The sequence below is a fragment of the Seriola aureovittata genome, chromosome 22 (assembly GCF_021018895.1).
Source record: "Seriola aureovittata isolate HTS-2021-v1 ecotype China chromosome 22, ASM2101889v1, whole genome shotgun sequence".
In the NCBI taxonomy this organism is placed as follows: Eukaryota; Metazoa; Chordata; class Actinopteri; order Carangiformes; family Carangidae; genus Seriola; species Seriola aureovittata.
Window position 1 is genome coordinate 19,322,624 of NC_079385.1, and position 28,000 is coordinate 19,350,623.

The 28,000-nt window shown below is 44.2% G+C and overlaps 3 protein-coding genes across 4 annotated transcripts; 2 read left to right on the forward strand and 1 right to left on the reverse strand.

The window, feature by feature from the left end:
• Positions 1-248: 248 nt before the first annotated feature.
• kin (Kin17 DNA and RNA binding protein) lies at positions 249-3,106 on the forward strand. Of its 2 annotated transcripts, XM_056367698.1 has the most exons (12): positions 257-513; positions 606-700; positions 789-832; positions 914-1,036; positions 1,183-1,367; positions 1,465-1,513; positions 1,606-1,657; positions 1,757-1,883; positions 1,976-2,104; positions 2,199-2,298; positions 2,385-2,485; positions 2,799-3,106. In XM_056367698.1, exons 1-12 carry the CDS (start codon positions 400-402, stop codon positions 2,856-2,858), a joined length of 1,179 nt encoding a protein of 392 aa, XP_056223673.1. In that variant the 5' UTR covers positions 257-399; the 3' UTR covers positions 2,859-3,106. The 2 variants fall into 2 exon arrangements, with proteins under 2 accessions (XP_056223672.1, XP_056223673.1); XM_056367697.1 differs by having other exon boundaries at positions 249-513; positions 2,385-3,106.
• Positions 2,653-12,025, reverse strand: itih2 (inter-alpha-trypsin inhibitor heavy chain 2). The gene is made up of 21 exons (XM_056367696.1): positions 11,816-12,025; positions 10,560-10,592; positions 10,217-10,255; positions 9,177-9,349; positions 8,982-9,086; positions 8,739-8,901; positions 8,535-8,642; positions 7,956-8,084; positions 7,729-7,845; positions 7,415-7,583; positions 7,169-7,294; positions 6,829-7,010; positions 6,478-6,663; positions 6,167-6,306; positions 5,735-5,907; positions 5,416-5,571; positions 5,197-5,310; positions 4,504-4,702; positions 4,241-4,413; positions 3,496-3,607; positions 2,653-3,342 (listed from the first exon to the last, which is right to left on the reverse strand). Exons 1-21 carry the CDS (start codon positions 11,909-11,911, stop codon positions 3,195-3,197), a joined length of 2,841 nt encoding a protein of 946 aa, XP_056223671.1. The 5' UTR covers positions 11,912-12,025; the 3' UTR covers positions 2,653-3,194.
• Positions 12,026-13,485: 1,460 nt separating this feature from the next.
• Positions 13,486-27,996, forward strand: itih5 (inter-alpha-trypsin inhibitor heavy chain 5). Its single transcript, XM_056368108.1, has 14 exons — positions 13,486-13,786; positions 13,867-13,911; positions 14,585-14,748; positions 15,562-15,663; positions 16,976-17,247; positions 17,607-17,776; positions 18,232-18,348; positions 20,643-20,814; positions 21,114-21,423; positions 23,286-23,968; positions 24,953-25,006; positions 25,834-25,950; positions 26,121-26,498; positions 27,499-27,996. The coding sequence occupies exons 1-14, from the start codon at positions 13,655-13,657 to the stop codon at positions 27,738-27,740; spliced, it is 2,958 nt and encodes a 985-aa protein (XP_056224083.1). The 5' UTR covers positions 13,486-13,654; the 3' UTR covers positions 27,741-27,996.
• Positions 27,997-28,000: the final 4 nt, after the last annotated feature.

Sequence of the window (28,000 nt, forward strand, 5' to 3'; positions counted from 1 at the left end):
GTTTTAATAAATCACACAGGCAAGCACCTATTTCTCAAAGACAATTACGGCTAAACATTAAGAATCAAATTGTAGTTAACATTTAGCCCTGTTTTGAAGTTGTGTCCAAAATCCTCAGAAAAAAATTATTGTGCCAAGTGAAGTTTGTTCCTGGTATTTCATAAAACATCTCAGGAACGTAATAAATCACGACGACGTGTTTGGTAAAATCCGAAACTTACGTAGAGCCCATGAACACAGCAAACGTTATCGCGAGATTTTAACCTCACTCGCGGAAATTGTTTATGTCGGTAGCGGTTGAACGTGGGTTTTTAGCGGCGATTCGAGCAACATTTCTACCGATTTACTTTAATTTTTAACGTTATATCGAGTGTTTTACGTTTGTCGTAGCTGGTCGCGATGGGGAAAGCAGATTTTCTCTCTCCCAAGGCGATAAGCAACCGGATAAAATCCAAGGGTCTCCAGAAGTTGCGGTGGTATTGTCAGATGTGTCAGAAACAATGTCGAGATGAGGTAAGATTTTCATTATTAAATGTGTTATGTTGTTGTTTTTTTGCTGTTGTTTATGTGTTAAACTTAAACTTAATTTGTGTGTTTGCCGACAGAATGGCTTCAAATGCCACTGCATGTCTGAGTCCCACCAGAGGCAGCTGCTGCTGGCTTCAGAGGACCCCACAAAGTTCATGGACTATTTCTCAGAGTGAGTCTGAACCTTAGCTTAAATAGACAACACGTTAACGGTGGTTTAAAGGTGGTTGATTTAATCGTTTTTCCTCATTTTGTACCAGTGAGTTCAAGAGCGACTTCGTGGAGCTGCTCAGAAGACGCTTTGGTGAGTTCAGGTTCATCCAGATGTTTGTGTCTATAAACGCAACTGAGATGATGTGTACATTTACTCGCTCTTGATCTGCAGGGACCAAGCGAGTGCATAACAACATTGTCTACAACGAGTACATCAGTGACCGGGAGCACGTCCACATGAACTCCACACAGTGGGAGACTCTCACTGACTTCACCAAGTGGCTGGGCAGAGAAGGTGAGCGGATGCAACTTACACATGCTTTAAAAGAATAAAAAATGATGCTTCCCCTGTAGAAAAGTCAGACCAAACATGTGTAGAAGAGTCAGTACAGTAGATTATATGCTGTGTATTTACTAATCTGTTAAGTGTTATCCCTACAGGCCTGTGTAAAGTTGACGAGACCCCTAAAGGCTGGTACGTCCAGTACATTGATCGTGACCCGGAGACCATCCGCCGCCAAGAGGAGCAGGCGAGGAAGAAGAAGCAGGAGCTGGACGATGAAGAGAGAAGCGCCAGGTTCATCGAGGAGCAGGTCCGCAGAGGCCGCGACAGCAAAGAGACAGACGTGAGTGCACCAGCGTCACAGACCTCGGCTGAGATCTGCACAGACTTTGATTTTTCAAAATTTAAAATAATAGTTTGTGGTGTATTTTATTTTGTAGGAAACTCCAGTTTATACAGAGCTGAAACGTGAGAATGAAGAAGAGAAAGGTTTGGATTTTTTACTTGTTTCACTCCGGATTTTTGTTCTATTTGTCTCCCTCAAAGTCATAAAGTATATAAAAAATGTTTTTCTCTTGCAGTTGCTTTCAACATGGGCGCCTCTTCATCTGTAGCCGGTCCTTCCAAATCAAGGTACAGGAGCTTCTGTGCAGGGTGTTAACTCTTCTCCACAATTATCAAGTGGATATAATAGGATTAGTTTGTGTGAAACCTGTTTGTGTGTCTGTGCAGCTCTGTCCTTGGTGCCAGTGCTCTCAAAACAGCATCAGCATCCTCGACCAAGAGGAAAGACACGTCCTTCGGTTCAGACTCCAGAGCGGAGAAGAAGAAGAAATCTGCTCTGGAGGAAATTATAGAGGTAGAGCGGATGATTCTGTTTTGTCTTCTTTACGTATTTATATGTGTTTTATATATTTTAGTGATTGTATGTGTCATGTTTTTTCTCGTCAGATGGAGGAGAAGAAGAAGAAGAAGCAGCAGTCGGTCAGGACGGATTACTGGCTACAGCCCAACATCGTGGTCAAAGTCGTCACCAAGAGACTGGGAGAGAAGTACCACAAGAAGAAGGCTGTCGTCACGGTAACGATGCTCTGTATGCGTTCGTGTGAAGCGTGTGGAGCGGGAAGAGGAGCTGCGACGTTTTTTAACGGTTGTGAATCCTTTTTTGCCGCAGGAGGTGCGAGAAAATTACACAGCGGTGGTGAGGATGATCGACTCCGGAGACAAACTGAAGCTGGACCAGAACCACGTGGAGACCGTCATACCTGCACCAGGTAAACCACAGGTCGTTTAGTGAAATCAACACGTGCCTCAGCTGTTCAGCGTCCTCAGCATCTTCTTGCTCTCAAACTTCCTGCAGGTAAAAAGGTTTTGATCGTGAACGGTCCGTACAGAGACACCGAGGCTCTGCTGGAGGGGATCGATGAAAAACATTTCTGCGCCACACTCACTCTCGAATCCGTAAGTATTTCAAGGCTTCAGGCTGTTCTCACATCAGCAGTAAATGGATGTGATTTTCTGACCCAAAAATAGAACATGGACTAACATATTTGATAACATTCACTACTCAAAAACATAATCTGTTTCATTCAATCTGAAAAATGTATAAAAATATGAGACTTGACAAGTTGTTGTAAAGATCACCAAGTTTTATTGTTTTCCATTTGCTGCATTCACTTTCATGTTGAATTTTTTTTTTTTTTGTATTTGTCAAGCCCAGTTTCTGAGTTGCAGCTGCAGCAGTTATTAAAGATTCGTGTCTTCTCATCCTCAGGGTCAACACAAAGGAAAGAGGGTGGACGTCGCCTACGAGGATTTCTCTAAACTGGCCTGAACCCGCAGCCCCTCCAGCTCTAACCTCAGGCAGCCGTTTCTGGCTGAGGGACTCTACTGTGTCAGAGTTACTTTCCCCATGATTCACATGTACATATACATATCCCACAATGCATTTCCAGTGAAGCGTTACAGAAAAAACACAGAGCAATATGTTCAATTTGTTTTTTTTTAAATTTTGTATTAATAATCAAGTTGATCTTAACATTGCAGATGTAAATTTTGTCCAAATAAACAAAAGTGACTTCAGGTGTTCTTTGGAACTTATGACCTCAATTTGTAGATCAATATATATATATATATATCAATCTATAGAAATCAATATGTTTGTGTCTGTTCAGAGCGTCTGAAGGAAGCTGTTGAGATCTGGGACGATGTAGTCGGTGTAGTGGCCGTCGATGAAGCCTTTCCCGCTGTTGTGAATGAACCAGCAGTAGACGTTAGAGCCGCGCCTCGTGTCACGCCTGTAGTCCTTCTGCCAGCCCCTGAACACACACACACACACACACACACACACACACACACACACACACACACACACACACACACACACACACACAGACAGATGAGTTCATAGCTGTAATGAGAAATGGGTTGCCTCAGAAGTCGGTTTTAACGTGAGCCGCTGTGAGACGTACCTGGTGACTTGCAGCTTGTTGCCCTTCACCTCCATGGTGGCCTCCTTCTTCAGAGGGTCGACTCCTTCGTGGACGTCGTGCACGCTCACCTCAGGCTCTCTAGAAAACTGCCCTGTGAGATCACACACATTTTTAAGCTCAAACACACCAGTTAGATAAGGTCAAACCTGCATTAAACCCAATTTATCCTGTCATCAGACGCCACTAATTCACCTAATGACACTATTTAAATATTCTGGGTTTATCCTATATTCATTTTAAACTTGTAACTGAAGCTTTGCTACCCAAACAAGTACAAATATAAGACTTCTCATATGTATGGCATCTACCAGCAGCAGAATTCCCTTCGTTTGTATATTTATATATGATGAATACATTAGATGTTAGTTTAACATGTTTAACCTTTCACAGAAATAAAAATTATCTTTTTAAAAGTAACAAAATCGTAAATGTTTTTGCAGAATAACTGAAAAAAATAAGATGTTTTTGTGATTTATTCATTAAGGCTTAAATAGAAGTACGCTTGATTGACAGGTGTCTAATCCACAGCTGACTCCTCCGCTCCCTGAAGACTTCAACCCATTTTTACAAATGTAAATGTTCCAGAAACGGTTAAAGATGACATCTCTGACTTCAGTTTAACACTTAAAGTTCCACTTATTGATCTCCTGTTAAAGTCAATCAGCGTCCGATCACCCTTCAGTTTGCTTTAACGAAGCCTGTGAGGCAGGTGAGTGTTTCGTACCTATGAGCCCGTGCACCAGAGGCGAGTACTGGTTGTTGTTGGGAATGTAGATACCGAGGAAGTCGACGTTTACTGGATGTTTCTTCCACACGCGGTGAAGCAACACCATCACCTGGGTGTTGTTATTCACTGTGACGGTAACACGAGAGTCCTTCACGATGGAGACCCTCACCCTGAAACACAGAATCGTGTGAGGCAAAATGACCCAGACGTGAAGCCCAGGTAAGTAAAGATGCTGTAATCGAAGAAGGTGTGACTGTTACCTGTCCTGTGTGATTTCAGCCGTGGTCCCCCAGGTGAACGAGTGGTTGTTCCTGCCGTCAGTCATGGCGATGCCGTCGGTGCCGACGGTCACGCTGACTCCGTCAGGCTGGTAGTAGATGGAGATGGTGCCAAAGTAGGTTTTGAGGTTTCCTTTCTGCATCTTCTTTGAGCCGATTAACTGCCCGTTCACCACCAGGCCTTCAGGACAGGAAACGCAAGGTACAGTGTCGAGTGAAAGGTTAAAGGTGACAGAGTGACACATTATTTCAGCATCTTTTGTAGAAAAATAGAAAAATAATTGTTTTTAAAGGATTTATAACTCTCGTATCTGTCTGTCAACTATGAAGCTAGAGCCAGGAGATGGTTAGCCTAGCTTAGCACAAACACTGTAAACAGGGGGGAAACAGCTAGCTAGCTAACCCCTTCTTTTTTGTGCTGTAAGTTCAAAACATCCAAACACTTATTTTCTTTGCAAAGACTGAATTTACTGTCCAGCCTTTCTGTCACACATGACGCAGACATGACAAAAGTATATGTGCAATGGAGCTAACTATGCTAATGTAATAACCATGTAGGTTTCCCTTCAAATTCAGCATCATGGAAATTGCATTGAGGCCTGCAAAAGCTGTTCAGTGGTTTTGTTTGCAGCTTAAAGGTAAAAGAAAAATTGATTTTTCATAAACTTTTGGTACCTGTTCCGTTGTCGGACACCAGGTTGAGAATATGACCAGGTTTGGAGTCGATGTTGAAGCAGACGTCCATGTTCCTTTCGGGCAGGTGGACGATGAAGTGAGGGTCGTTGTCCACTGGATGAGAAACACTCGTTACACACTGTTCACACTGTTTAACATGATGTCACGATGGGATGAAAGTCACCAGAGTGTGTGCGTGTGCGTGTGTGTGCATGTTACCTAAGTTGACCTGCTGAGGCACGACCCACTCCTCTGGACCCTTCTCGGCCTGACTCGGGGGGGCCGGTGTGGTCATCTGGACCCAAGGTGGAGGCTGGTAGACGACTCGCACCGGAGCCACGCCATTGCCTGCTGAGCCCCCTACTAACCCTCCTCCTACACACACACATGAGATTATGCTTTTAGATGTTTGTTTATTCCCTCTTTGTGTTTTATACGTGGTTTAATTACTTGTTTTGTGTTTTTTCTGCCCTCTTTTTTTTTTACTGTGTAATGTTTTGTTTATTTAGTGTAACATTATGCTGCTTTTGTCAGGCACCTGAGCAGCAGCCGTGCTTGGGGTCCTTCGGGGAGTCGGCCAGCAGCCTCTCCGTGGCGTCCTCGCTCTCCACCAGCAGAGCGGTGAGCGGAGTGACGAACTGATGCTCCACAGCCAGCGACATGATCCGCTGGGTGATCTTCCTCTTCTTGGCGGCTGTTGGCGCCAGAGACCTGCAGGAGAACCACAATGCAACTGTTAAATACTCATACTGAACAGTGATACCTTATTTCACATGTTCTGTGATCGAGGTTTGACTTTTGGGTTTTGTTGTAAGGTAATTTCAGGTGATGTTTTCTTTTTTTTTTGTCCATTTATTTTCATTTCTATCCAATGATGGATCTAGTTTTTTCACTGGACTTTCTGGATTTAGGACCTTCTTGTGTCTCCATACGTTTCTTGTATCACTCCGCACGCTCTCCAGCCTCTTACCTTTCGGCGATCAGCTGTTTGATGGTGATATAGGCCCACATCTGTCTGGCGAAGCCCGTGAACGAGTGCTGCTGCTTGGCCAACTCTGCGTCCAGCTCTGTGGTGTCTGCCTCTGTTTCCAGGGTCATGTCCAGTCGGGCCTGCGGGACGAAATTGGACAGAGGACACTGGTAGTACTATACCTTGATCCATGACCTTGAACGCCCCCCCCCCAACTTGTAACTGTAGGAACAACTGAATTAGTGCCAAGTTGTCTCAAGTATAAAGATGCAAAACATGGTTGTAAGTGTATGCTTGTGTGTCATGCTCACAGCAGACGCGGTGGTGAAGCTGGTCAGCGTGTTGCTCTCAGATGGAAGCACCTTCCCGGCCACCACCAGCTCCGAGCCACTGAAGTATTTATCGAAGCGGTTCTGGGTGACGTCCGACACCGCTTCCTCTGGGAACTGGATGGCGATTCTCCTCAGCAGCGGAGAGGAGACCTGGCTGTAGAACGTCTGCAGAGGGAGAGGAGTGGAAACTGAGGTGATGACTTCAAATTTTGTTCATTAAACTCCTTGGAAGTGTAAACCTAAATGAAATGTTACTGCTGTTCTATATACAACTCCACTTAGAGTATCTTGTCTTTGGTTTGTTTGAGAGGGAATGAAGAAATGTCGTACCCGTAGCTGCTCTGCGGCGTCATGGTTAGCGTAGATCCTCTGAGCCATGCCCCGGTTCTCCATAGCGATACGTTCCAGGAAGTCGTAGTCCACGTCGAAACCGATGCCCAGCGAGAACAGAGAGAACTCCTCTCTCATCACTCGCTTCACGTTCTTCTGGATGGTGCTGAGCTTGATCTCTCCTGCAGAGAGAAATCCATGTTGAGGTCAGCTGTTTACGTTAAAAACAAAAGCTCTTAAATGGCATCTTAAAGGTTCAAGAGGTTCAAGGCAGTTACATAAAGTAGTTCTTGTTTGTACTGTACGTATGACCCTTTAAGTACAAGTCAGTCAGTCTTACCTACAGTGGGATCTCCATCTGACACCAGAATGATCATGGAGACGGAGCGAGGGTCAATTATCCCCTGATTGGACGCCTTCGCCAGCATCTGAACTGCTCTCATCAGTGCCTCGTTGATGTTGGTGCCTGGGGTGAAAGGTCAGTAAAATATTACCAAGTACAACCTGTTTCACAAGCAATCAAAGTCTTCCAAACGTTATTCTTTTTTTTTTTTTTTTTAAAGAGTATTTTCCCACGATGCCTCACCTCCATTGGGTTTGATGGTCCGGATGTATCTCTTGGCGTCTGCGATCTGAATCGATGAGCCGGGGACCAGCTCCTCGCTCCAGCAGCGCACGTTGTGGTTGAAGTCGATGATGCTGAAGTGATCGTCTATAGTCAAGTCGTCCAAAATAGCCTGCATGGCCTCCACCGTCTGCGAGAGAGGTTTGGTGTTAAAGCGCATTCTGCAGAATCGCCACACGGTGGCAGCGGTTCACAAAGGAGCGCTGAGGAGCAGGAGGACGGCTGGAAGGGGTCAAAGTGCACATAACTGGGAGTGTAAACAGCAAATCTCTTACTTGCTTCATCTTAACCCCCCACATGGACCCGCTGACGTCAATGACGAACACAATGTTTTTGGGAAGCGGGGAGAAGTTGTTTGGAGCAAAGAACTGGACGAAGTGGCCGTCCGAGACCTGGAGGAGACGAAGGGGGGAAGCGTGAAGAGACGGTCATCTCCAAAACCTCTTCCAGCTGAACAACGAGGCTTCATACACAAACTTTGGGATGGTTAAACGTGTGATACCTGCAGCTCCCCGGAGTTGCTCTCCCTGTTCACATCATATCTGATGGTAAAGACGCCATCTATAGCACTGCCGGTGCAGTTCTCACACTTCCTCTGCTGCTGCAGGTTGGGCTTGAAGACGATGTGAGCCTGGGGACACAGAGGAGACTGTTATGAAGAGGCGTATGTTTTTCATCATGTGTTCATTTTCCCTCTGACTTTTTTGGCTAAAGTCAAATATTCACATACAAGCTACTCCTATTTTTCCCTAAAATACTCAACACATATTACATTTTTTTCAACACTCCTCCTACAAAACTCATCATCAAAACTGGAAGATAAAGATTCCCACCCTAATCCCACCCCATCACTGGTCGTTTGGGTGGAAAATGGCCTCTGCTTCTGACATCGATTACATTAACCCTTGAATTTACTGAATAATTGCAATCAATCTAAATCTAATCCGACTAGATTTCACCTATTACATCAATACGATCCTGGAGACACTGGATCTTTATATAGATCCAGATTTTTCAATTCAAATTTGCGTCATGCAGTCTTGCCAGAGGTCCTGGATCTCTGTGTGTTTTCCAGTATTACCTTGTCTTTGGAAGACGTAGTTTTGATGAGATCTGAAAACTGCGACCCCAGGGTGTTCAGCGCTTGCACCGTGGAAATTCCCTTTGGCTCAAAGATGTACACGTCCACCTGAAAAAGAGAGGCCGGGTCAGGGACGATTGCAAGACACACACACACACACACACACACACAAACAAACAAACACACACGTCGTCGTGTTCTTACCTGGAACTGTGGCACCAGCCTCCCAGGCTGCAGGTACAGCGAGTGTTCGTAGAAACCCAGCCTCCTGTGCATCATCTCCTGGTAGTGGAGCTCGAACTCGATGTTACTGCCAGGAGGAACATATACCTCCGTCTTGAAGGTTTCCATGTCCTGGGAATTAGCCCTGTAAAGCAGACATATCTCAGTCTTCATGAGGCTGTCGAGCTCTACAGAGGATTTAAATCCAGGACGCCGGTCCAGTACCTGACGATGCCCGCTGCCTTGCCTCTGGCTCTTGCCTGAGCGTACAGGTTCCTGGCTACTGTCTTCTCCTTCACCGAGCCCACGAACGTGATCCCATTCACGTTCCTGAAGAACAAGAATGAGGGGAAAAAGGAAGAAATGGTAGGCTTTCTGTCGAGGTAGTACTTTGTAGTACTGCGTGTTACCGGGACTCACATGGTGAAGTTGGTGATGAAAGCTCGTTTGGGGATCTGGACGTTGAAGCCAATGCTCTGAGCTTTGGAGCCTGAGTTGACCACAGAGCTCCTGACGGTGGTGTGGGCGAAGCGGGACGTGATGCGGCTCTCCACCTTGTAGCTCCTCACCGTGATGTCTTCCCCACGGATGGCCTGTGGAGGAGGTAAACAGAAACAGCGATGACCTATAGGGATCTTTCCTGTTTCTCTCTTTGAATCCTTTATATCTCTGACCTGGACTTCTCTCGTCTCTGGGTTCTGGGACTTGTTTCAGTCTCGGTTTTGACCCTGTTTGGAACTGGCCTTGACTCGAATCGGACTTTGGTGGTCTTGATTGCAGCCCAGGTATATTCGGCATCGGTAACATTTACAGTTACTCATTTGGCTTTTATCCAAAGCGACTTACAAGTGAGTGACGTCACTAGAGCTTCAATGCAGTAGGAGACCTTGGTGTAAGAGCTTAATATCACATCTATTTAACAGGTACAAGGAGATAAATTAAATGTTCTGGTGTAATTTTAGTTCTTGATGTTCAATTTGAATTTCTAATTTCAGTTTTAAGTACTACTGTATATAAAGTTGCATCCATTAGTAGGTTAAGTGATTGAAGACTGATTAATTCGATGTTCCATTTAGGGATGATCGTGCGACTACATTTATTCTAGTCTCAGTCTTGAGTTGGTCTTGATCCTTTTGGACCTGGTCTTGTGACCTCCATAGAGACAAAAGCCTCTGTTCTCAAGGAGTTGAATTTAAATTATAAATATTTTGTCATAGTTTGAGATGATAAAAACTTGATAAAGCCAAAAACTAATGCAGCCGACTTCATGCGACTGTCCTACTGATTTGATTTCTAAGGTAAAGAAAGACAGAAAAGGGAAGCAGGGCAGGATTAGTGGCGAACAAAGTCAATAACCCGTCAGTCATGGGAATCTCTTCAAACAGCAGCGTATTGATTCGTAGATAAAGTTAAACTATGTCACAGTGGAGAGGGCTCCAACAACAAGCCCAGAGTCATACTTCAAAGTCTTCCTCCTCCTCGCTGGTCAATATCGCTCTCTGAAACACACAAACACACAGAGAGAGAAGTCGTCAGCTTCACACTTTCTGAATCTGCGCTCTCAGCCGATTGTAAATCACAAATTTGTCGGTGGTAATTATAATTGGAGGTGATGCAGAATCACAATCGGGATCAGAGGCGGTTTGTTTGGTGATGCCTTGTTTATTTTTGTGCAATCAGTAAGATGCATTCCACGGATGTGTGTTGCAGCTGTTGCGACATCAGTGAGAAAAAAGGGCAAACAGAGGGTTTTTTTGCTTTGTCTTGTAAAATTAGACATAAAAGAAAAAGAAAAGATCTCACCTTGTGTCTCTCCCGATGATCCCGTAGATCCGGCTGGTGGAAGAAAGAAAAGACTTAACTCTTAAAGTGAATGACACAATTCAGGAAAAAAAGGTGGCCTGTATTTTTCTCAGAAAACAATGACTTGTCCGCAGAACAAAAAGTGAGTCTTAAGTGAGGTCAAAGGTCAAACCAGAGCTTTCAGGAAAATTTCATATACACAAGAAGGAAGTTTTTTTGTTTGTTTTGTTTTGTTTTAATGCTGAAAATGAGATTTAACCATCAAGCTGATTTAACATGGTTAGATTAATAAGACGTACTGTACATTTTGTAATTTTGTATTTCATGTCATTTACATCACATTTAAACCGACTTTAGAGATTTAAACATTTGTCCCTGCTATGCAATTTTGTTAAGATTAATTTTAAAGGTAAAAAAAGTATTTTCATTTCATTTCAAAAATAATACACAAGAAGTCAAGTTTTTTTACTCATTAGATTTAACAATCACACTTATTTAAAATATTAAAATTGACTAAGACTTTAAGATTTTGTTTTACTTTTCTGCTGAAATCCAGATAAACGTGATAAAGCACAGACTTCATAGATAAAAAAATATTGACTAAATGATGAAACATCAGACATACAAAGGTGAATTTGTCGGTGAGTGTTAAAGGTCAAATTGTGAAGAAAAAATTTAGATTTAAATTCAGAAAATGATGAAAATCAGATTTAAACATCAAAGATCTAAACTGGAGAGGATTCAGATAAAAGAAATAAATAAACGGAATAAATAAGATTTTTTAAAAAGTAGCACATGATGAAAAATTAGCTGTCAGTCATATAAAAGTGAGTGAGTTTTAAGAGCAAGCATTTAGATAAAAACTAGTAAATACATAAAAATAAATAATATACAATCTCTTGCAATACTGGTGAAATGAGAAAATATTTTTTTCCTCAATGAATTTATTTTTGACAAAATTTGACTTCCATCATGAAATCCTTTTTTTAAACTAAATAAAGTCATCGCTTCTTGTCAGTGATTAAAATAATTAAAATAAAGCCAAGTACCACTGACACAAATCTATTCATATACATCAGAATATAACTGTATATTTGAGCTTTCTTTCACTTCATGAAACAAAACCAATGTGATTTCAGATCAGTATCAGCCTGTGTCGATGGTTAAGCTCTTTTCTGTAAATAAAAAGTGGCACAAACAGAGTCTGTAAGAGATTTCATACATCCCCCGGTCCCTGTTAACACCCTCCGACTCACTGTCTCTTCCTCCCATTCTCCATCTATCACAAACTCAAAGCAGCGGCCCTGGTGGAGGAGCAGGAGCCCCAGTAGCAGCAGCAGCAGACGCCTCATCTTTTTTTTCCAGGCCTGTGGGCTCAAACACACATATCCTCACACACACACACACATAAAAAACAAAACACAGCTCTGGGAGACGGACGGTCCTTCTGCAGGGAACCTCGCGGAAACACAGCTGAGCTGAAAACTGAAGGTTAAAATCCACTGAACTGATCGACCCCCCACCCCCACCCCCACCCACCCCACCCCCACCGAGGCCCCAGGTCAATATTTGTTGTGTTTCATGTAACCCAGACAGGAGAAGGAAACTTTGAAACTTGGCCTGCAGTGTGGGCAGGGTAAATAGGACACATTTGACCTATTCATAGATTAAACAGAGGTTTCACATCCCACACATTGTTTAGAGATCCCGTGCTCTGATATTAAAAGTCACGATTTGACCTTAATGGTGCATTTTAATATAAATATCATCCTTATGTGTTTCTGATACACAGTTGGCAGTTTTTAAAACGTGAAACATGGAGGTACAAAGATGAACATTTTCATGACAAATATCTGCATGAGCAACATGTAATTCTGCAGGACGGCCACAAGATGGCGCCAAAGTAAACCTAATTGCTGAAGCCTTCACCTCTCACCTCTACATAACAGCACATTTTTTTTTTTTTTTTTACTGTGAGATGTTTTGGTTTTTAGGCAAAATAGTTTTGAAATTATGGGATTTTTGGAGTGTAACATAATATAATGTGTAAATGCAAAGTGTGAATAAAGGAAAAACAAAGGTTATAACTCCCCCACACTGACTGAATTTGTGCCTGAGTACTAAAGTGTTAAGTGCCATTTGTTTTTCTACTTCCACTTAAATTAAATGCACAATTCACAAGTTGTTAAAACATATTCCCCTTTTGTTTAGAGTGTGTGGGTTAAGATAACAGTCGTAAATTTGTATTACTGATTACGAAACAGAGGTCAGATTAGAGGCAGCTGATGGAAGCTCATTATGCTTTATGGCAGTGTCATGCTGCCTTCAAGGGCTTCTTGTAAACTCCAGTCATCAACCATCAAACCCTCCTGTTACCTTTACACATGTAATGACATAAAAGAAACTTTAATGCCTTTTTCAAATTAGTCTTCAAGCTTAGACTTCATCATAATTATGTATTTTAATGAAAGGGTTAGTTAGTTTTAGTTAAAGGGTAAATGAAACATATAGTAGTCTACATGAAACGCACCAATACGCAGCATGTTTTCCATCTGTCATGACTTTTGGGTTCATGCTGGATTTCTGCCCCCTGGTGGAAATGCATGTGGGAGATTTTCCTTTCAGATTATATTATATTATAATCTATTATAGATTATTATATTTCAGAATATAAAACGCCACCAGCTTCCTTCACTCATCGGAATCTTTTCGAGGGAAAATTCTAAGAGTTTGACTGAATTTTCACTCATCATGTTGAACGTGAAGCACTTGAATGCATCAAAGTGGAGACAAATTCCTCTCCTTCACACCCACATAACAATGTGGGGATCTCCTCCTTTTTTTTTTTCCCTGGGTCTTTACTTCTAATTCCCCCCAAAATTCCGACGCTCCGTAAAGGCGGCAGCACAAATTGCCACTTATCCAAGAGTGGGACAGCGCATCTCTCTCCTCCGGTGGGTGGGCGTGTTTTGTCTCCTTCACACCGTGTCACTCCCCTGTCCCGCTCCGTCTGTTTGACCCGGACTGACGGAGACTCGGAAATAATGTCCCATTTATGTTTCTGACTTTTCACTGAGCGGGACTGTTGGAGAAAGATGCTGCTGCTGCTGCTGCTGCTGCTGACCTTACTGACATGTGCCAGCCCGAGTGTAGCACTGGGAGAACTGGAGGGCTCCCAGTTTGAAGATGATATTGATTCCGACTTGGCAGAATTTGATTTGGACATTGTAAGATATTTAAAAGTGAAGTGAAGCACGTTCTGGCGTTTGGATTTCCTCTCGTGACCTGTTTTTCCTTGTACCCACAGGCACCACGCAGGGTCCCCCGACAGGTGAAAACTCTGTTAACCAAGGTAAAGTCAGATTCACTGCAGAGATGTGACGCTGTTCTACTTTTGTTCCTTAATTTTAAAGATTAAAAGTTTGAATCCAAAGGTTTTTTTGTGCTTTTAAAATAAAATTCAATGGAAAACAAAGGTAATTTTAAGAGGTTTATTTGAAAATTAGGATAAAAATTAATGTCCGGTCTTATCTTGATGTCTTGGGTTTGATAATTTGGCACAAAGGATAAATATTAAGAGTTCAGGAGTTTGCAGGTTTGGAGAAACCGACCTTCCTGTCATTAAGAAAACGTTTGATCAAACACAGATTTCTATTGTTAACAGTGGCCCCAGAATGCATGACCTAGTTTGAATTATCTAGAAGTGAATTTTGTCATCCTAAACTTGTGCGCCATGGGCGTGACGCGCGGAGATCAGCCAAGCGCGCAGATGTGCCAGAGGAGCTGTAATGCGCTGGGTCATGGCTCAGGGGAACAGAATTCCTCTGACTGTTTGGTAATTGCAGCTAAAAGGAAGTCCAGCTTTTCTTTGGATGAGTTATCAAAAATAATGTCAACATGCGCAACGGGGATGCGTAAAATCCGTCGTGCCAGATTCAGCGTCAGTGGCGCAGTTCCAGAGTATATTTATAGGCGTCGTTGGGGGTTGCGTAATATTCATGGTGTTTTAAACGTTTCCTCTGCAGGAGACCAAACCGCACATCCAGGAACTCTCCATCAAAACGACCATCATCTCCCGCTATGCCTTCACCGCGGTGTACTGCGCCATGCTCAACCGGCACTCCGCCGCCACCGAGGGCGTCTTCCAGTTCCAGATCCCCGCGGACGCTTACGTCTCCAACTTCACCATGTAAGAGTCACACAGTGTCACGTGAGCAGCAGGTGGTGGGGCTCAAATCAAAATAAGATGATGGATGATCGCCCCCCCCCCCCCCCCCCATCGCATATTATGGCCTTAGCGTAGATCAATTACAAGCAGGTCCACAAATATGAAGGACTTTCAGAACCTTGAGGAGGTGAAAGCAAAAAGTATTTCAGAGGAAAAAAGGGCAAAAATTTGTGGAAAAAGTCTGAATATTTTCTTTAACCGTCATGTGACCCCTCAGGTCCCTAGAAGGGGTTTCCACCCACATGTTGGGCACCACTGCTTTACAGTCAATGTTTAAACGGGCTCCTGTTGGTCTCACTCATGTGGAAATAACGTTGTGAAGTTTATCATTAAAACAGAGATCAAGTGATAAATGTCAGAAATCTTTTTTGGAAGCGATGTAACAGAAAAAGTTTTGCATCTTTTATTTTTTTTAGAAGTAAAACACCAAACAGTCACATGGTCCCCGCCCGTCTGCATGTCGGTCAGTCCGAGCAGATTTGGACGTGTTGGAAAGATGGTGTTTTATGGAGATGTTAGCAAGGAGACAAGAAAGGGTGACTACTTTTATTCGGCTGTTAACACACACACACACACACACACACACACACACACACACACACAGGAGCCGTAGTTCATTCAGGAGCAGGACTGGTGCCCGTAAATAAGCAGCAACAGGATTTTGCCGACAAATTCAGTCTTTTGTCGGAGAGAACCCGGTTGCCCCGTGACAATAGGTGGGTCCTGAATATGAGTGCCGCTCTCTAATCCTCGACCTTTGACCCCGTGAACCAGGATCATTGGAGGGCGTGTCTACCAGAGCGAGGTCAGGCCGAAGGAGAAGAGGGTCAAACAGGAGAACGGCAAACCCAAAAACAAAGAGTCAGGTGACGCAAGGTAAGAGAAACCTGTGTGTGTGTGTGTGTGTGTGTGTGTGTGTGTGTGTGTGTGTGTGTGTGTGTGTGTGTGTGGACACACCTATGGTCTGGCGTCTCCTAATTACACAGCAGCACTCGCTCCCTCTAATGTTCCCATTTTGCAAACACACATTGATAATATCCCAACTAAGACGTCTTTTACCACAACCAGGCGGCCACAGAGAGAGAGAGAGAGAGAGAGAGAGAGAGAGAGAGAGAGAGAGAGAGAGAGAGAGAGAGAGAGAGAGTGTGTGTGTGTGTGTGTGTGTGTGTGTGTGTGTGTGTGAGCAGAGAGGCTGGAGGGGATCATGGATTCAGAGACAAACAGTCACATAAATGTGTGAGCTAAGAAGTGATCTATGGAAGGAGTGACATCACGTTTCCAGCTGTCATGAGAAAAGTGACATTTTATTAAATGAGATTTTGTGTAAAGGGCAGAGAGGAGGAGGAAGGAGGAAGGAGGAGGAGGAGGAGGAGGAGGAGGAGGAGGAGGAGGAAGGAGGAGGAGGAAGGAGGAGGAGGAGGAGGAGGAGGAGGAAGGAGGAGGAGGAAGTGGAAGATGTGAGATTAAGACAGAAGCAGAGTTCTTCCATATTCATGATATCACCACTTGGACCGTTCGCCTCACAGCTCCACCTCTTCTAATATTTTCTCTTCTTTCTTTCACGTCGTGTTTTCTCTGTTTACAGCTGCTGCTCCTTCAGTTTCAGTTTTATTTAAATTTTACATTGAAGCCATTAAAGAGATTTTAAAATAGGGCCTGTCATGAAAGCAGCATCATCAATGCAGTAAAAGCTAAACATAAAATACATACAGTAATGAGTTAAGTCAAAATCTTCATTAAGAAATCAAAGAATGAGGATAACTACATAGCTAATGTTAGCATTAGCAGCTGTTTACTTCTAACAGTCTAGAAGAAACTCACTAAGATCTGTCTCCAGTGGTGGAAATCAACCATCAAACTTCTTTTCTTCTAATGAAGGTAGCATGCTAACTAGCTAGCCCCGGCCCGATCGGACTGCCTCGCCACTTTCCGATACCGAGTCACTGTAGCACCCAGTCTGCCCTGAAGAAGTAGCTGCTCAGAGGACGTATTATTACCTCTTGTCTTGCAAACACAACAATGGCTGAAGCCACTGAAGACTGGTAAGTAAACAGCTGTTAATGCTAACGTTAGCTATGTAGCAAGAGCAGAACTTCACGCTGTTCTTCTTATCTAACTCAGAAAGGAGGAAAATAAAGGTCAAACTATTCCTTTAAACTGTCAGTGACCTGTTTCCTCCTCTCTCCAGTCCTGAGCCGCAGGTGGAGGTGTTCAGGACGGCGGTTAATATCCCGGGTAGGAACCGGGCGGTCTTCCTGCTCACCTACGAGGAGCTCCTGCAGCGGCGTCTGGGGCGCTACGAGCACGTCACCAGCCTGCGGCCGCTGCAGCTGGTCAGCCGCCTCAGCCTGGACGTCACCATCGTCGACCACTCCCTGATCACGGACCTGGAGGTGCTGCCGCTCCGCAACGGCAGGAGCACCGGAGCCACAAATGTGCCCAGTGCACCAAAGACACCAGGTTTACAGATCACATCTTAATATTTTATCAGTGAATTACATTATAAATTTCATATTTTTGAAGCTTTACCTTCTTATTTTGCTCTATTTTTTTTTTTATCCATGTTCAAATCATATTCTTTTCATTTCATATCATAAACGATTCTTTATAAATATAGAATTTAAATAGAAATACTGAATATAAATCTAATAAATTCCCTTATTTTCATGTTAAAACTGATAAAAAGGACACGGATCTCATCTTTCAGACTGGCACCAGTTTGTATCCGCTCCTGGGTCACGGTCACTTTACTCATCTCTCAGGGTTTTTGTTCTCGATCCAGTTAAAACACAAACACACTTCCTCTCTTTGTGCTCCAGCGAGGCCCGAGCCTCCCGTCACCACGGTGACCAAAAACGAGAAGAACGTCTGCAAGATCACCTTCAGCCCCAACATCGTCCAGCAGGCCAAGATCACAACCAGCGGCATCCTGGGAGATTTCGTGATCCGCTACGACGTCCAGAGAGACATGGGGATAGGAGACATCCAGGTGAGAGAGAGAGAGAGAGAGAGAGAGAGAGAGAGAGAGAGAGAGAGAGAGAGAGAGAGAGAGAGAGAGTCACGTCGTCAACAACAGTCCTGTGATAAACTGCAGCACAAAAATAAACACAGACGCTTTTGATAAAGAAAAGCAGACAACCAGAAAAAGCATAAAAATAGTTCTCATATTTTGCATGCTATCACACACACACACACACACACACACACACACACACTCATCCACCCACCTGTTACTCGTTCATTTTCTCTGGCTTCCCGCCACCAGCTTCACTCTCCCTCCGCTGCCAAACTCTTCTGTCCGTCTTCAGCGCAGAGCTTCATCTTCAATCACAATCGCACCGACCTGATCGCCGGCTGCTGCCTGTCTTTAAACTCCTCTCTCTCTCTCGCTCTCTCTCTCTCTCTCTCTCTCTCTCTCTCTCTCTCTCTCTCTCCCCCTCCCAGGTTTTAAACGGCCATTTTGTCCACTACTTCGCTCCCAAAGACCTGCCCGTCGTCCCCAAGAACGTGGTGTTTGTGATCGACACCAGCGCCTCCATGTTGGGGACTAAGATCAGACAGGTAAAGCAGCACGCTCAGAAAACTGCTGCCAGATTAAAGCTACAGCAAACACACGACTATCTATCTATCTATCTATCTATCCATCCATCCATCCATCCTGGTGCATTCAATTGCTTATGGGAAACTCTATTTCAAAATAAAATGTGCTTTTAGTCTCATTATCACGCAGCAATGACACGATTCAAGCAACTGAATGTCCACTAGCTGTTTCAGGACCTTTTGACTTACATGTCATGGTCTTCATCAGTAGATGGGGTTCTGAGCAAACGCCACCTGTTAATGAAGACTGTGAGATGCAGTCGAAAGCGCTGGAAAAAGATAGTAAGTAGACCTTGAGTTGAGAATTTTATTTTTTTCCATATTTCATCATGATGGATTAAATATCTTTAGCAGATGTTTGTTTGAGAGGATGGATATAAAGTTTACAGTATTTCTCGTAAATGGAAAAATATGGGCTTGAATTTGACACTTTCTGACTCAGCAATTAAATGTGAGTCTTAATTAGAGTAAATTTGACGCTCACTCTCCAGGGGTAATTTGGGTTTGGTCTTTTTTATTTTCCTGGAGTTTGTCTTGGGAGAGTCTCGCTTCCCGAACAAAGACATTTACAGTGTTTTCAAATCGCTGTATTGGGTCCGAAACCGGACTTCCCCACCTCCTCACTCCCACACTGGAATATCATTATCAGACCTTTTCCTCCATCTGCAATCGCACAGTTACCCCCCCCCCCACACACACACACACCTCCTCCCCCTCCCTCCCTCCGCCAGACTCAGAGCTGATCCCTGCAGCTGCCATGAGCCGAGATCACAGAACCAGAGGAGACGAGAGAGAAACTGAAAAACAGATTTTCAGTTGAGGAGGAAAAGTGGAAACACACGCAGCACAAGGCCGCGCTGTGAGGGAGGAAGGTCAGTGTCTATGGGGTAATGGAACTTTGTAGACACCAGCACCCTCGACCCCCTTGATCCCCCCCCCCACCCTGCCACCCATCGGCTGCCCCCAATGGACTGCAGGAACAGAACAAGTGAGTTTTGATGTGGCTTCACAATAGAGGGCTTCAGAGCAGGTCACAGTGTGGCTCTGACCCCTGCTGTATACAGCCCATACACCAAATTATATATCACACCCACGCTCGGGGGGGGGGGGGGGCTGCAGAGCTGCAGACACTGCGACTCCGAGTCTTTCTACAAATTACACATTTTTTAAAACCTGAAAACTTGAACTTTATTTTTTTACAATGTAGTGTCAAGATTCGTGGCGTGATTATTCAACAAGTCGCAAATATCCAGAAAATGTTTCACGTTTGTTTGGATCAAGTGTTTTGTAAAGAATTACATATGGAAGTCATTCAGAACCAACTGAATACACTGACGGATGCATGACCAAAGTCTTTTTACATGTCAGGTGCAAAAAATAATAAACAAAACTAAGCGTATGATTGTTTCTGACACTAGTTTCCAACATTACTAACACCACCCTCCACAGGTGGAGGTGGAGCGGCTGTGAGAGTTTGACTGATGGTTTGTTTCCAACCACTGCAGCTCTCTGCGGTTACACAATAACGCATGGCTTCACTGCAGAGAGCAGGACCGGGCTGTGTACAAAGATCTGTAGTGTATACAGAATATAACACACACTATATGTCGACACGAGATATAAAACAGATGCAACTGTGTATGTTACAAACCCCATGTCAATACTTAGAGACCGACAGAACTCCATGTTTAGTTTGTATCTCGGTTCATAACTCGGATGGAGGAACTTTGATTAAATTATCCAGCAAAGAGACTTTTTTTGATTTGATTTAACTGTGTCTTCACAAAGGAAACGAAATCTTGAGGTTGATTATTTAACTCGATATGAACAAAGAGTCAGATAAAGGAGACGACGTCGTACTTTGTGGGTTAAAATGTGTTATCTAACTTTAGAGGTTAGGAGTTAAAATTCTTGTTATTTTTATTTACAGTTTAAAGCTAATTCTCAGAACAAAGTTACTTAACTGGAAGTAAAAGTTTTTAAAAGTTTTCAAAGTGCTGTTGTGGACGCTCCCACACAGCGGCTGAAGGCTGTTTTATTTGAATATGTTTTTATTCTATATTTTATATTTTTATTTTATATAAACCTCCCCATCAATACGCTGAAGGCTTTTTTCAAAATGGCAATTTCCTGAAGAGCGTCCTTGAGATCCTTCGTTAAACCTCTCGAATCAGGCGACAAAACAGAAGCTCAATTTCATATTTAAACATTTTTTTATACTGTTTTGACATCAACTCTTCCTCTTCCTCGCTCAGACTAAAGACGCTCTGTTCACCATCCTGAGGGATCTGCGTCCTGACGATCACTTCAACTTCATCAGCTTCTCCAACAAGATCAAAGTGTGGCAGCCCGACCGCCTGGTTCCCGTCACACCTCTCAACGTCAGAGACGCCAAGAAGTTTATATTCACGCTGATGCCCACGGGAGGTGAGACTTCATCGTCCTCGTGGTTCGTCCTCTTCGTCACGCGGTTCCTCTTGTAGTCGCATAAAATGTCTCATTTAAGGTTTGACTGAAGACTTTAAATGGACCGTGAGAGATGGGTTTTCTGGAACGAACATGGTTAACTGTGAAGATCTGCACTGAATACGGGTTGAAAGTGGAAAAACATCTTGTTTAATGAGCTTTGGTTTCTTCATTTTCCCTTCAGGGCAATAAAAACGTATTTCCATGTCCTTGACATTTTCATATGAGTATTAATCTCCAATGGCGTCCCTTCGCTCCAGGCACGAACATCGACGGCGCCATCCAGACCGGCTCCACTCTGCTTCGACGTTACCTCTCGGGCCCCGACGCCAGCCCGAACAGCGTGTCCCTCATTATCTTCTTGACGGACGGGCGACCGACCGTCGGGGAGATCCAGTCCACGGCGATCCTGGGGAACACCCGCTCGGCCGTGGAGGAGAAGTTCTGCATCTTCACCATCGGGATCGGAAACGATGTGGATTATCGGCTGCTGGAGCGCATGGCCCTGGAGAACTGCGGGATGATGAGGCGCATCCACGAGGAGGCCGACGCCAGCGCCATGCTCAAAGGGTAAGAGCGCGTTTATGTTCAGTCTAAACCTTTTTGTTTTTTCAGCAAATAAGCAATCCCATTTTCCTAGATGTCAATATGGTTGCCATCTTGGATTTTTAAAAAATTACCAAAATGGGAATTGTTCATTATCTCAGCTCCTAAATGACCAACATTCAAAACTTCCTCTGGCTAAATCCCAAAGAGCTAAGCTTAGGTCGACTATGACTTGTTTAAGACCAAACTTCTGGTCTTAGATAGTGTGAATTTGTCTAAAACAGACCTGAAACCGGTTTGAAAATGTGGTCTGAAAGTCGTCTAAAAATTGGCATAAAACTAGTCTGGTCTAAAACCGCCCTGACGTGGTCTAAGACTGGCTTTACAATGTGGACTGAAAATGGTTTAAAACTGGCAAGACTCTGGCCCGAAGCTTGATCTACCTTTTCAGTTACACATCAGCTTTTTCTGACGAGAACATAATATTTTTTTAACTCCTTATTTCTGGATTTTTACTGGTTTAAAACTGGCCTGAAACCAGAAGACCCTTCTCTCACTGTGGGCTGTCTAGAACGCCCCATTTTGAGGTATTTATTTCTTTAAAAAATACAAGATTTTGCCACAAATTTCATGCAAGATCCTCATTTTCCTTTTTGGGAGCGTAAACCATCTCTGGTTTACGCTGTTCTATCTTTTTAATGCACTTCCCAGGAATCAGTTGTTAATCAATCAGGATTATCCCACAAAACACATCCTAGACACAAGGCATTTAGCGTAGGAAAATTAATAAACAAATTCTCAACACCTATTTTATACGACGACGTAACTGAATATTACTAAAAATAAGCAATTAATGTCCAATTCTTCCCCTCTCATAAAAGTCTAATCCACCTCTTATTAAGCAATTAGCTCTCCTAATCCCTCCCTTCTCCCCCTCCGACACGCACCTCCATCTCTCATCGAGCTGCGAAGCAACGGAGACCGCAAATGTGACGGTGCTGACAACAGACGTCTTTAATCAACTTCAACATGTGACAGCCACAGACCACAACAGCCACCCTCTTTCTCTCTCGGACCCCCCGCCCTGTCTTTTACACACAACCCTCTTCCCTCTCTCTCTCTCTCTCTTCCGCACTCGGACACACAAAGTGTTTGTTCAGTTGAGCAGGAATGTGTGCGTGTTGTGAAACCGGCGTCTGGGTATGTACGCGGGGTTAACAGATAGACTCCGCAGATAATAGCCTTCGTCCTGCTTGAACAAACACGCTGGCTAAGAGGTGAGGAAGTTTACCGCAGCGTGACAACAAGGATGGGACACAGGACTTATGCACACACACACACACACACACACACATTTCTGCTTCATACACACTCCTTAATGAATGTGTGCACAGACTCTGAAGTGGGGTGGCAGAGGCTTAAAGGGGTTAGACAAGCAGGTTTATGCCCGGAAGGTGGCATGTTTGGATTACCAAGACGTTTGATGAAATCTGGAATAACAACCCACGTTTCGTTTCCCTCCCTCAAGAAACTACCACTGATGTGCCCTTGAGCAAAGGTACAAAACCAACAAGAGCTCAGCTGGATGGCTAGAAGAGCAGGGTACTGTGCAGATCACGTTGTTTGCTGATAAAGCTGAATTGTGTTGTGACTGTTTCTATCCCGTCTCCTACCAACGACGACTGTCCAGAACCTCGACCAGAACCTCAATCTAGCCTTAACCAAGAGGTTTTAGTTGCCTGATGACTCTGCGTTTGTTTCCAGAACTCTCTAAGGGGGAATCAGTCTGAACACACCCTTAGAGAGCTTACGAGATACCTGATTGTTGCCTTGTCGTCTCTGCAACAATCTACTGCAATCCTGCATTTCTTCTCGTCTCTTTCCAGGTTCTATGACGAGATAGGAACTCCTCTGCTGTCCGACATAAGGATCAACTACACAGAGGACTCCGTCAAGTACGTCACTCAGCAAATGTTCACCAACTACTTCAACGGTTCTGAGATCGTAATCGCTGGGAAGCTCACCAACCAAAGTGCAGAGTCCCTTCACGTCCAGGTGACCGCCAGCAACAACGACAAGAGCATCGTCCTGGAGACGGACGTGCCCCTGCGGCACCGGGAAATGGAGACCGCGAACCGCGTGAAAGCAGCTACAACCGCAATGGCGTCCGGTGCCAAGGCGCCGGGGTCAGGGGGTGCACAGGGACTTGCGGACGTTCTGGGTTCAGTGGCAGAGGACTTTGTGGAACGTGTGTGGGGTTTCCTGAGCGTCAAGGAGGGGCTGCGGTCGCGGCTGCGTAGCCAAACCAGCAAGGAGAGGGAGGGCCACACTAATCAGGCCACTAACCTCTCTCTGACCTACCACTTCCTCACTCCCCTCACCAACCTGGTGGTGGAGAAGCCCGAGGTCCTGGCTGACGGCACCATGGCTCCAGCGCCCACCATCAACCCAGCAGCAGGTGAGGCCGTCTCAACTGCCAATGAGCTGCCAGGCGACACAGAGGAGGGAAAGCCACAGAAATCCAACAGGAAGCCAGGAAGCCAGACTTCATCTCAGCGCAACATAGTTGGTGAGGTTGTGTCTCCTAGATGTGGTTGTAGAGAGTGTGTGAAAAGTCTGCTACAAAAGGCAAACACAGGGATAAAAACTGATCTGTCTCTTGAGGGATTGAAACCTACAACTTTTCTAAAAGAATACTCCACCAGAATGGATTTTTAGCATCAAATTGATTCTGAAAATCCTTTCTTTTTTGTTGTTGCGGTGGACGACAGCTCTAGTTAGCTTGAAGCAAAATATCCATTGAGACTTTGAAAACACCTCCATAATCCACTTCAACACAGTCCATAAAGCTAATTTTCATATTTTTTGCAAAATCAACTGCTTCTGTTTGTTGCTAACATGGTCAGCTTTGTCGCTAACGACCAACTAGCCAAAAACAGGCTGTTTATTAAAAGCTAATTTGAAGAAATTTGCTAACATATGGCTGTAAACAGCTTCTATCTTTTGCTAGCACAGTTAGCTGTTTACATTTGTCATTCCTAGGAGTGGAAGTATGACTAGCAACAAACAAAAACTGTGTATGGCCATACCCTGGAGAAAATATGGTTAAATACACAGCTATCTTTTGTCGCTAGCAAGGTTAGTTGTTTACAGCTATGTATTTAGCTATATTTTTACCAAACTGTGGCAGAAATATGAGTAATTGCATGATACTTAGCACATGCACAGATAAAAGGAGGTGGTTTATCTTTTCCCAACATTTGACCGGGTAACCTTTGGAAGCCACTGTAACTGTTGTGACTCCAAGCTAACTACAGCTAACGACACCTCTGCAAAGGAGCAAACTACAAACTCCGTAGAGCCGCATGTCAAGGCTGCAAGCAGATTGATTGAACCATTGAACTGTTCCCTCTCCTCAGACACCCTGTATTGCACTAACAACAAACCCAACAACAGTTTATGTTACTCATATGGAATTTTTTTAAAGAGGAAGCACTGAACAATTGCAGCCCTTTGTCTCATTTACAGAAGATAAATATTCTCTTCCTCGTAGGTAAAGTTGAGAGGAGACCGGCCAAGAAATCCATCACCATCTCCAAAACATCAGGTGACTCCCCATTCTCTCTATCATGTAAACAGTTATACGCATTTCCCTGCCTGTTTCATCCGATAGCATCCGAACCCTATGTACTGTAAGGATATATGCAGCGGTTACACAGCTCCTCAGTAAAACTTGAAAGAGAGGAGAGGGGGAATGTACAGTAGACTCTCTCTCGACACCCTCTCTGTGGGCGGCCTGTAATTTGGATGTTCGTCAGACAGTCGGCAGCGATCACACAGACAGCGAGGGGTTCAGGGACGCCTCTGAACATAACCTGGAAAGAGGGAAGAAAAAAAAAAACATGCAGGGTCTAATTGAAATGCCAACACAGGCCCTACGTGGCACTTTAAACATGCATGTGCGTGTTCACACACACACACACACACACACACACACACACGCACTGTGGGTGAACCGGACAGAGTAAAGAGTTCAGAAGTGGATGTTTGTGCATGTGTTACAGTTAAGAGAGGGATCCCATCAGAGGCAGTTAGCGAGGGCTAATGACCCTGTCATTACTGTCGCTCTATCATCTCCTCTCATCTCATCGCTCCTCTGTTCATCTGAGCTGGTTCTCACAGGCCCGAGGAGAACCCGGCTAAAGATGTGAACTAAACTTGTATAGAACATAAACTGAGCTCAAGAACTGACAACAAGGCCTTTATCTATATCCAGGAATATCTTTCCATACCATCAAATCAAACTCTAACTGTCTCTGTTTCTCATTAGTTTACACTGTGTAATGAATTCTCTGTCAAATTGGGACATTTCACTTTAAGTCGTCAGCTGTGTTTTTGAAAACAACCGTCTCTTATCCCCTTTGACAACTTCAGCCGACGGTGACCCTCACTTTGTGGTGGAGTTCCCCCTCAGCAAACTGACAGTGTGCTTTAACATCAACGGTGAGCCTGGACACATCCTTCGCCTGGTATCCGACCACAAGCACTCCGGTAAGACTCATGTTGCCGGGGCGACCTGACAGCTGAGGGGTTATGGTGCAAACCGTGCGGGCTGCATTTCCTGTCAAATAAAGACATAAAATGGCCAAAAAAATACTCATAATTCTGTTAAACATCATCAAAAGGCATTTAAAGTCTTATCTCACTTTTCTGTTCTCCAGGTGTGACAGTGAACGGCAAGCTAATCGGCGCCCCGCCTCCGCCGGGCAGCCACAAGCAGCAGCGTACCTACTTCAGCACCATCACCGTCGTGGTGGATCACCCCAAGCGCGCCTACATCGAGGTGACCCCGAAGAAAGTCATCCTGGACGGCCGAGACCGCATCGTCCTGCCCTGCCACTCCACCGCCGCGGTGGACAGCGGAGCGCTGTCGGTGTCCATTGTGGGCAGGTCCAACGTGACGGTGACGGTCGGCGGGAACATCAGCTTTGTGATCCTGCTGCATCAGTACAAGAACCCGGCTCCCTACCAGAGAGACCACCTGGGGTTCTACATCGGCAACAGCAAGGGGTTGTCCCACAACTGCCACGGCCTGCTGGGTGAGCGTCACTGGGGTTAGAGCTTTAATCATGTGATCGTTGAGGAAGGAACAATATGCAGTACATCACAACAGTAGGGAGTTTATCCCAAGAGTGGCTCCACATCCGGTTCCAGCTAAATGATTTAAATATGTTCAGAAACAAAAACAAAGAGGTTATGAGTTGAATTAAACTGCGGCAGGTTTGTATTTGTTCAATTTGATTTATGGGTTGTATTCATATTTGTTTGAAAATGAGAAGGCCAGACTGAGCTCCCAGGGCAGCGTGAAGTTTAATGGGAATCAGTTTTGAAGTTTTGAAACTTCTTCAGAAAGGCTGGTGATTGAGAAAGAGGTCAGGACTATAAAAACTCACCGCAAAGTTTCAAGGAAATTCAGCCATTTGTTTTTGAGATGCCTCATCAGCTGAAATTAAAACCTGAAAGCAGGGTGTGATGCCAAAATTAACGGGAATTTCACATAAATCCAGATTTAAGAATGCAAACTGATCCATAACTCCTGGGGTCAACATTACAGTGAATGTGTTTTCATTGGCTTATATTTCACTCTGAGTAAAAAGCCAAAATAAAAACATTTCATCTCGAATGGAAAGATTCTTCCTCATCAGTTTACGAGCAGCTTCACTTGCAGTTTAACCTGCCTGATTCTGCATCAAGGAGCTGCAGACCCAACAAAAACAAATGTGAGTTTTAAGTCTAATGCAGTTTGAGATATCGGAGATCATTGTGAGGAGACTCCTGCACTCGTTGCACGATTTGCACGAAGGCCAAAGAATGAAATGTGGAGAAAAAAAGATCCAATAAAGCCAAGACTTTAGCCAGTAGAGCCTCATCAGGGTAAGTTTTCTCTAACTGCCTGTGGCACGATTCTGTGGAAACTGAATCCTTTTTTATCTTTGTGGGAACAAATGGTCACAACGGTTGAACGGACATCAGCAGAAAATCAACCGTCAAGGCTTTTTACTAAAAATAACTCGCGCCTTTGATCCAATCTGCTTTCAGGTCAGTTCCTGTATGAGGAAGTGGGACTGGCGGAGCTTCCTGCGTCTCCGGTCCTGAAGGTGAAGGACCGCTCGGTGCCGGTGGTTCAGAAGAGCCGGCGGATCTACAGCGGGACGCAGAGCGTGGACTGCTGGTTCGCCAGAAACAACGCAGCCAAGCTGATAGACGGACAGTATGAGGACTATCTGATGTCGCACATGTTCGACACGGGGGACTGGCCACACGGTTCTAACCGAGTGTGAGGTGACAGCCACGAACTGTAGTGCCGCATTTAATTATTTGACTTAACTCCTTTTTATTTTGTATAATTCCATAATTATCACACTGCAATAGATCCAAACGATTTCAAACTTGACATTTCAGTTCTCTTTACCCACAGTTTTCTCTTTTGAATATATTTTTTTACTATTTCTAATAGAAATGTAATGTTTTTTATTATATATGTGTTATTTTTTAAAATAATTTTTAAATTGTAAATAAATAAAACATTTAAACACATGCT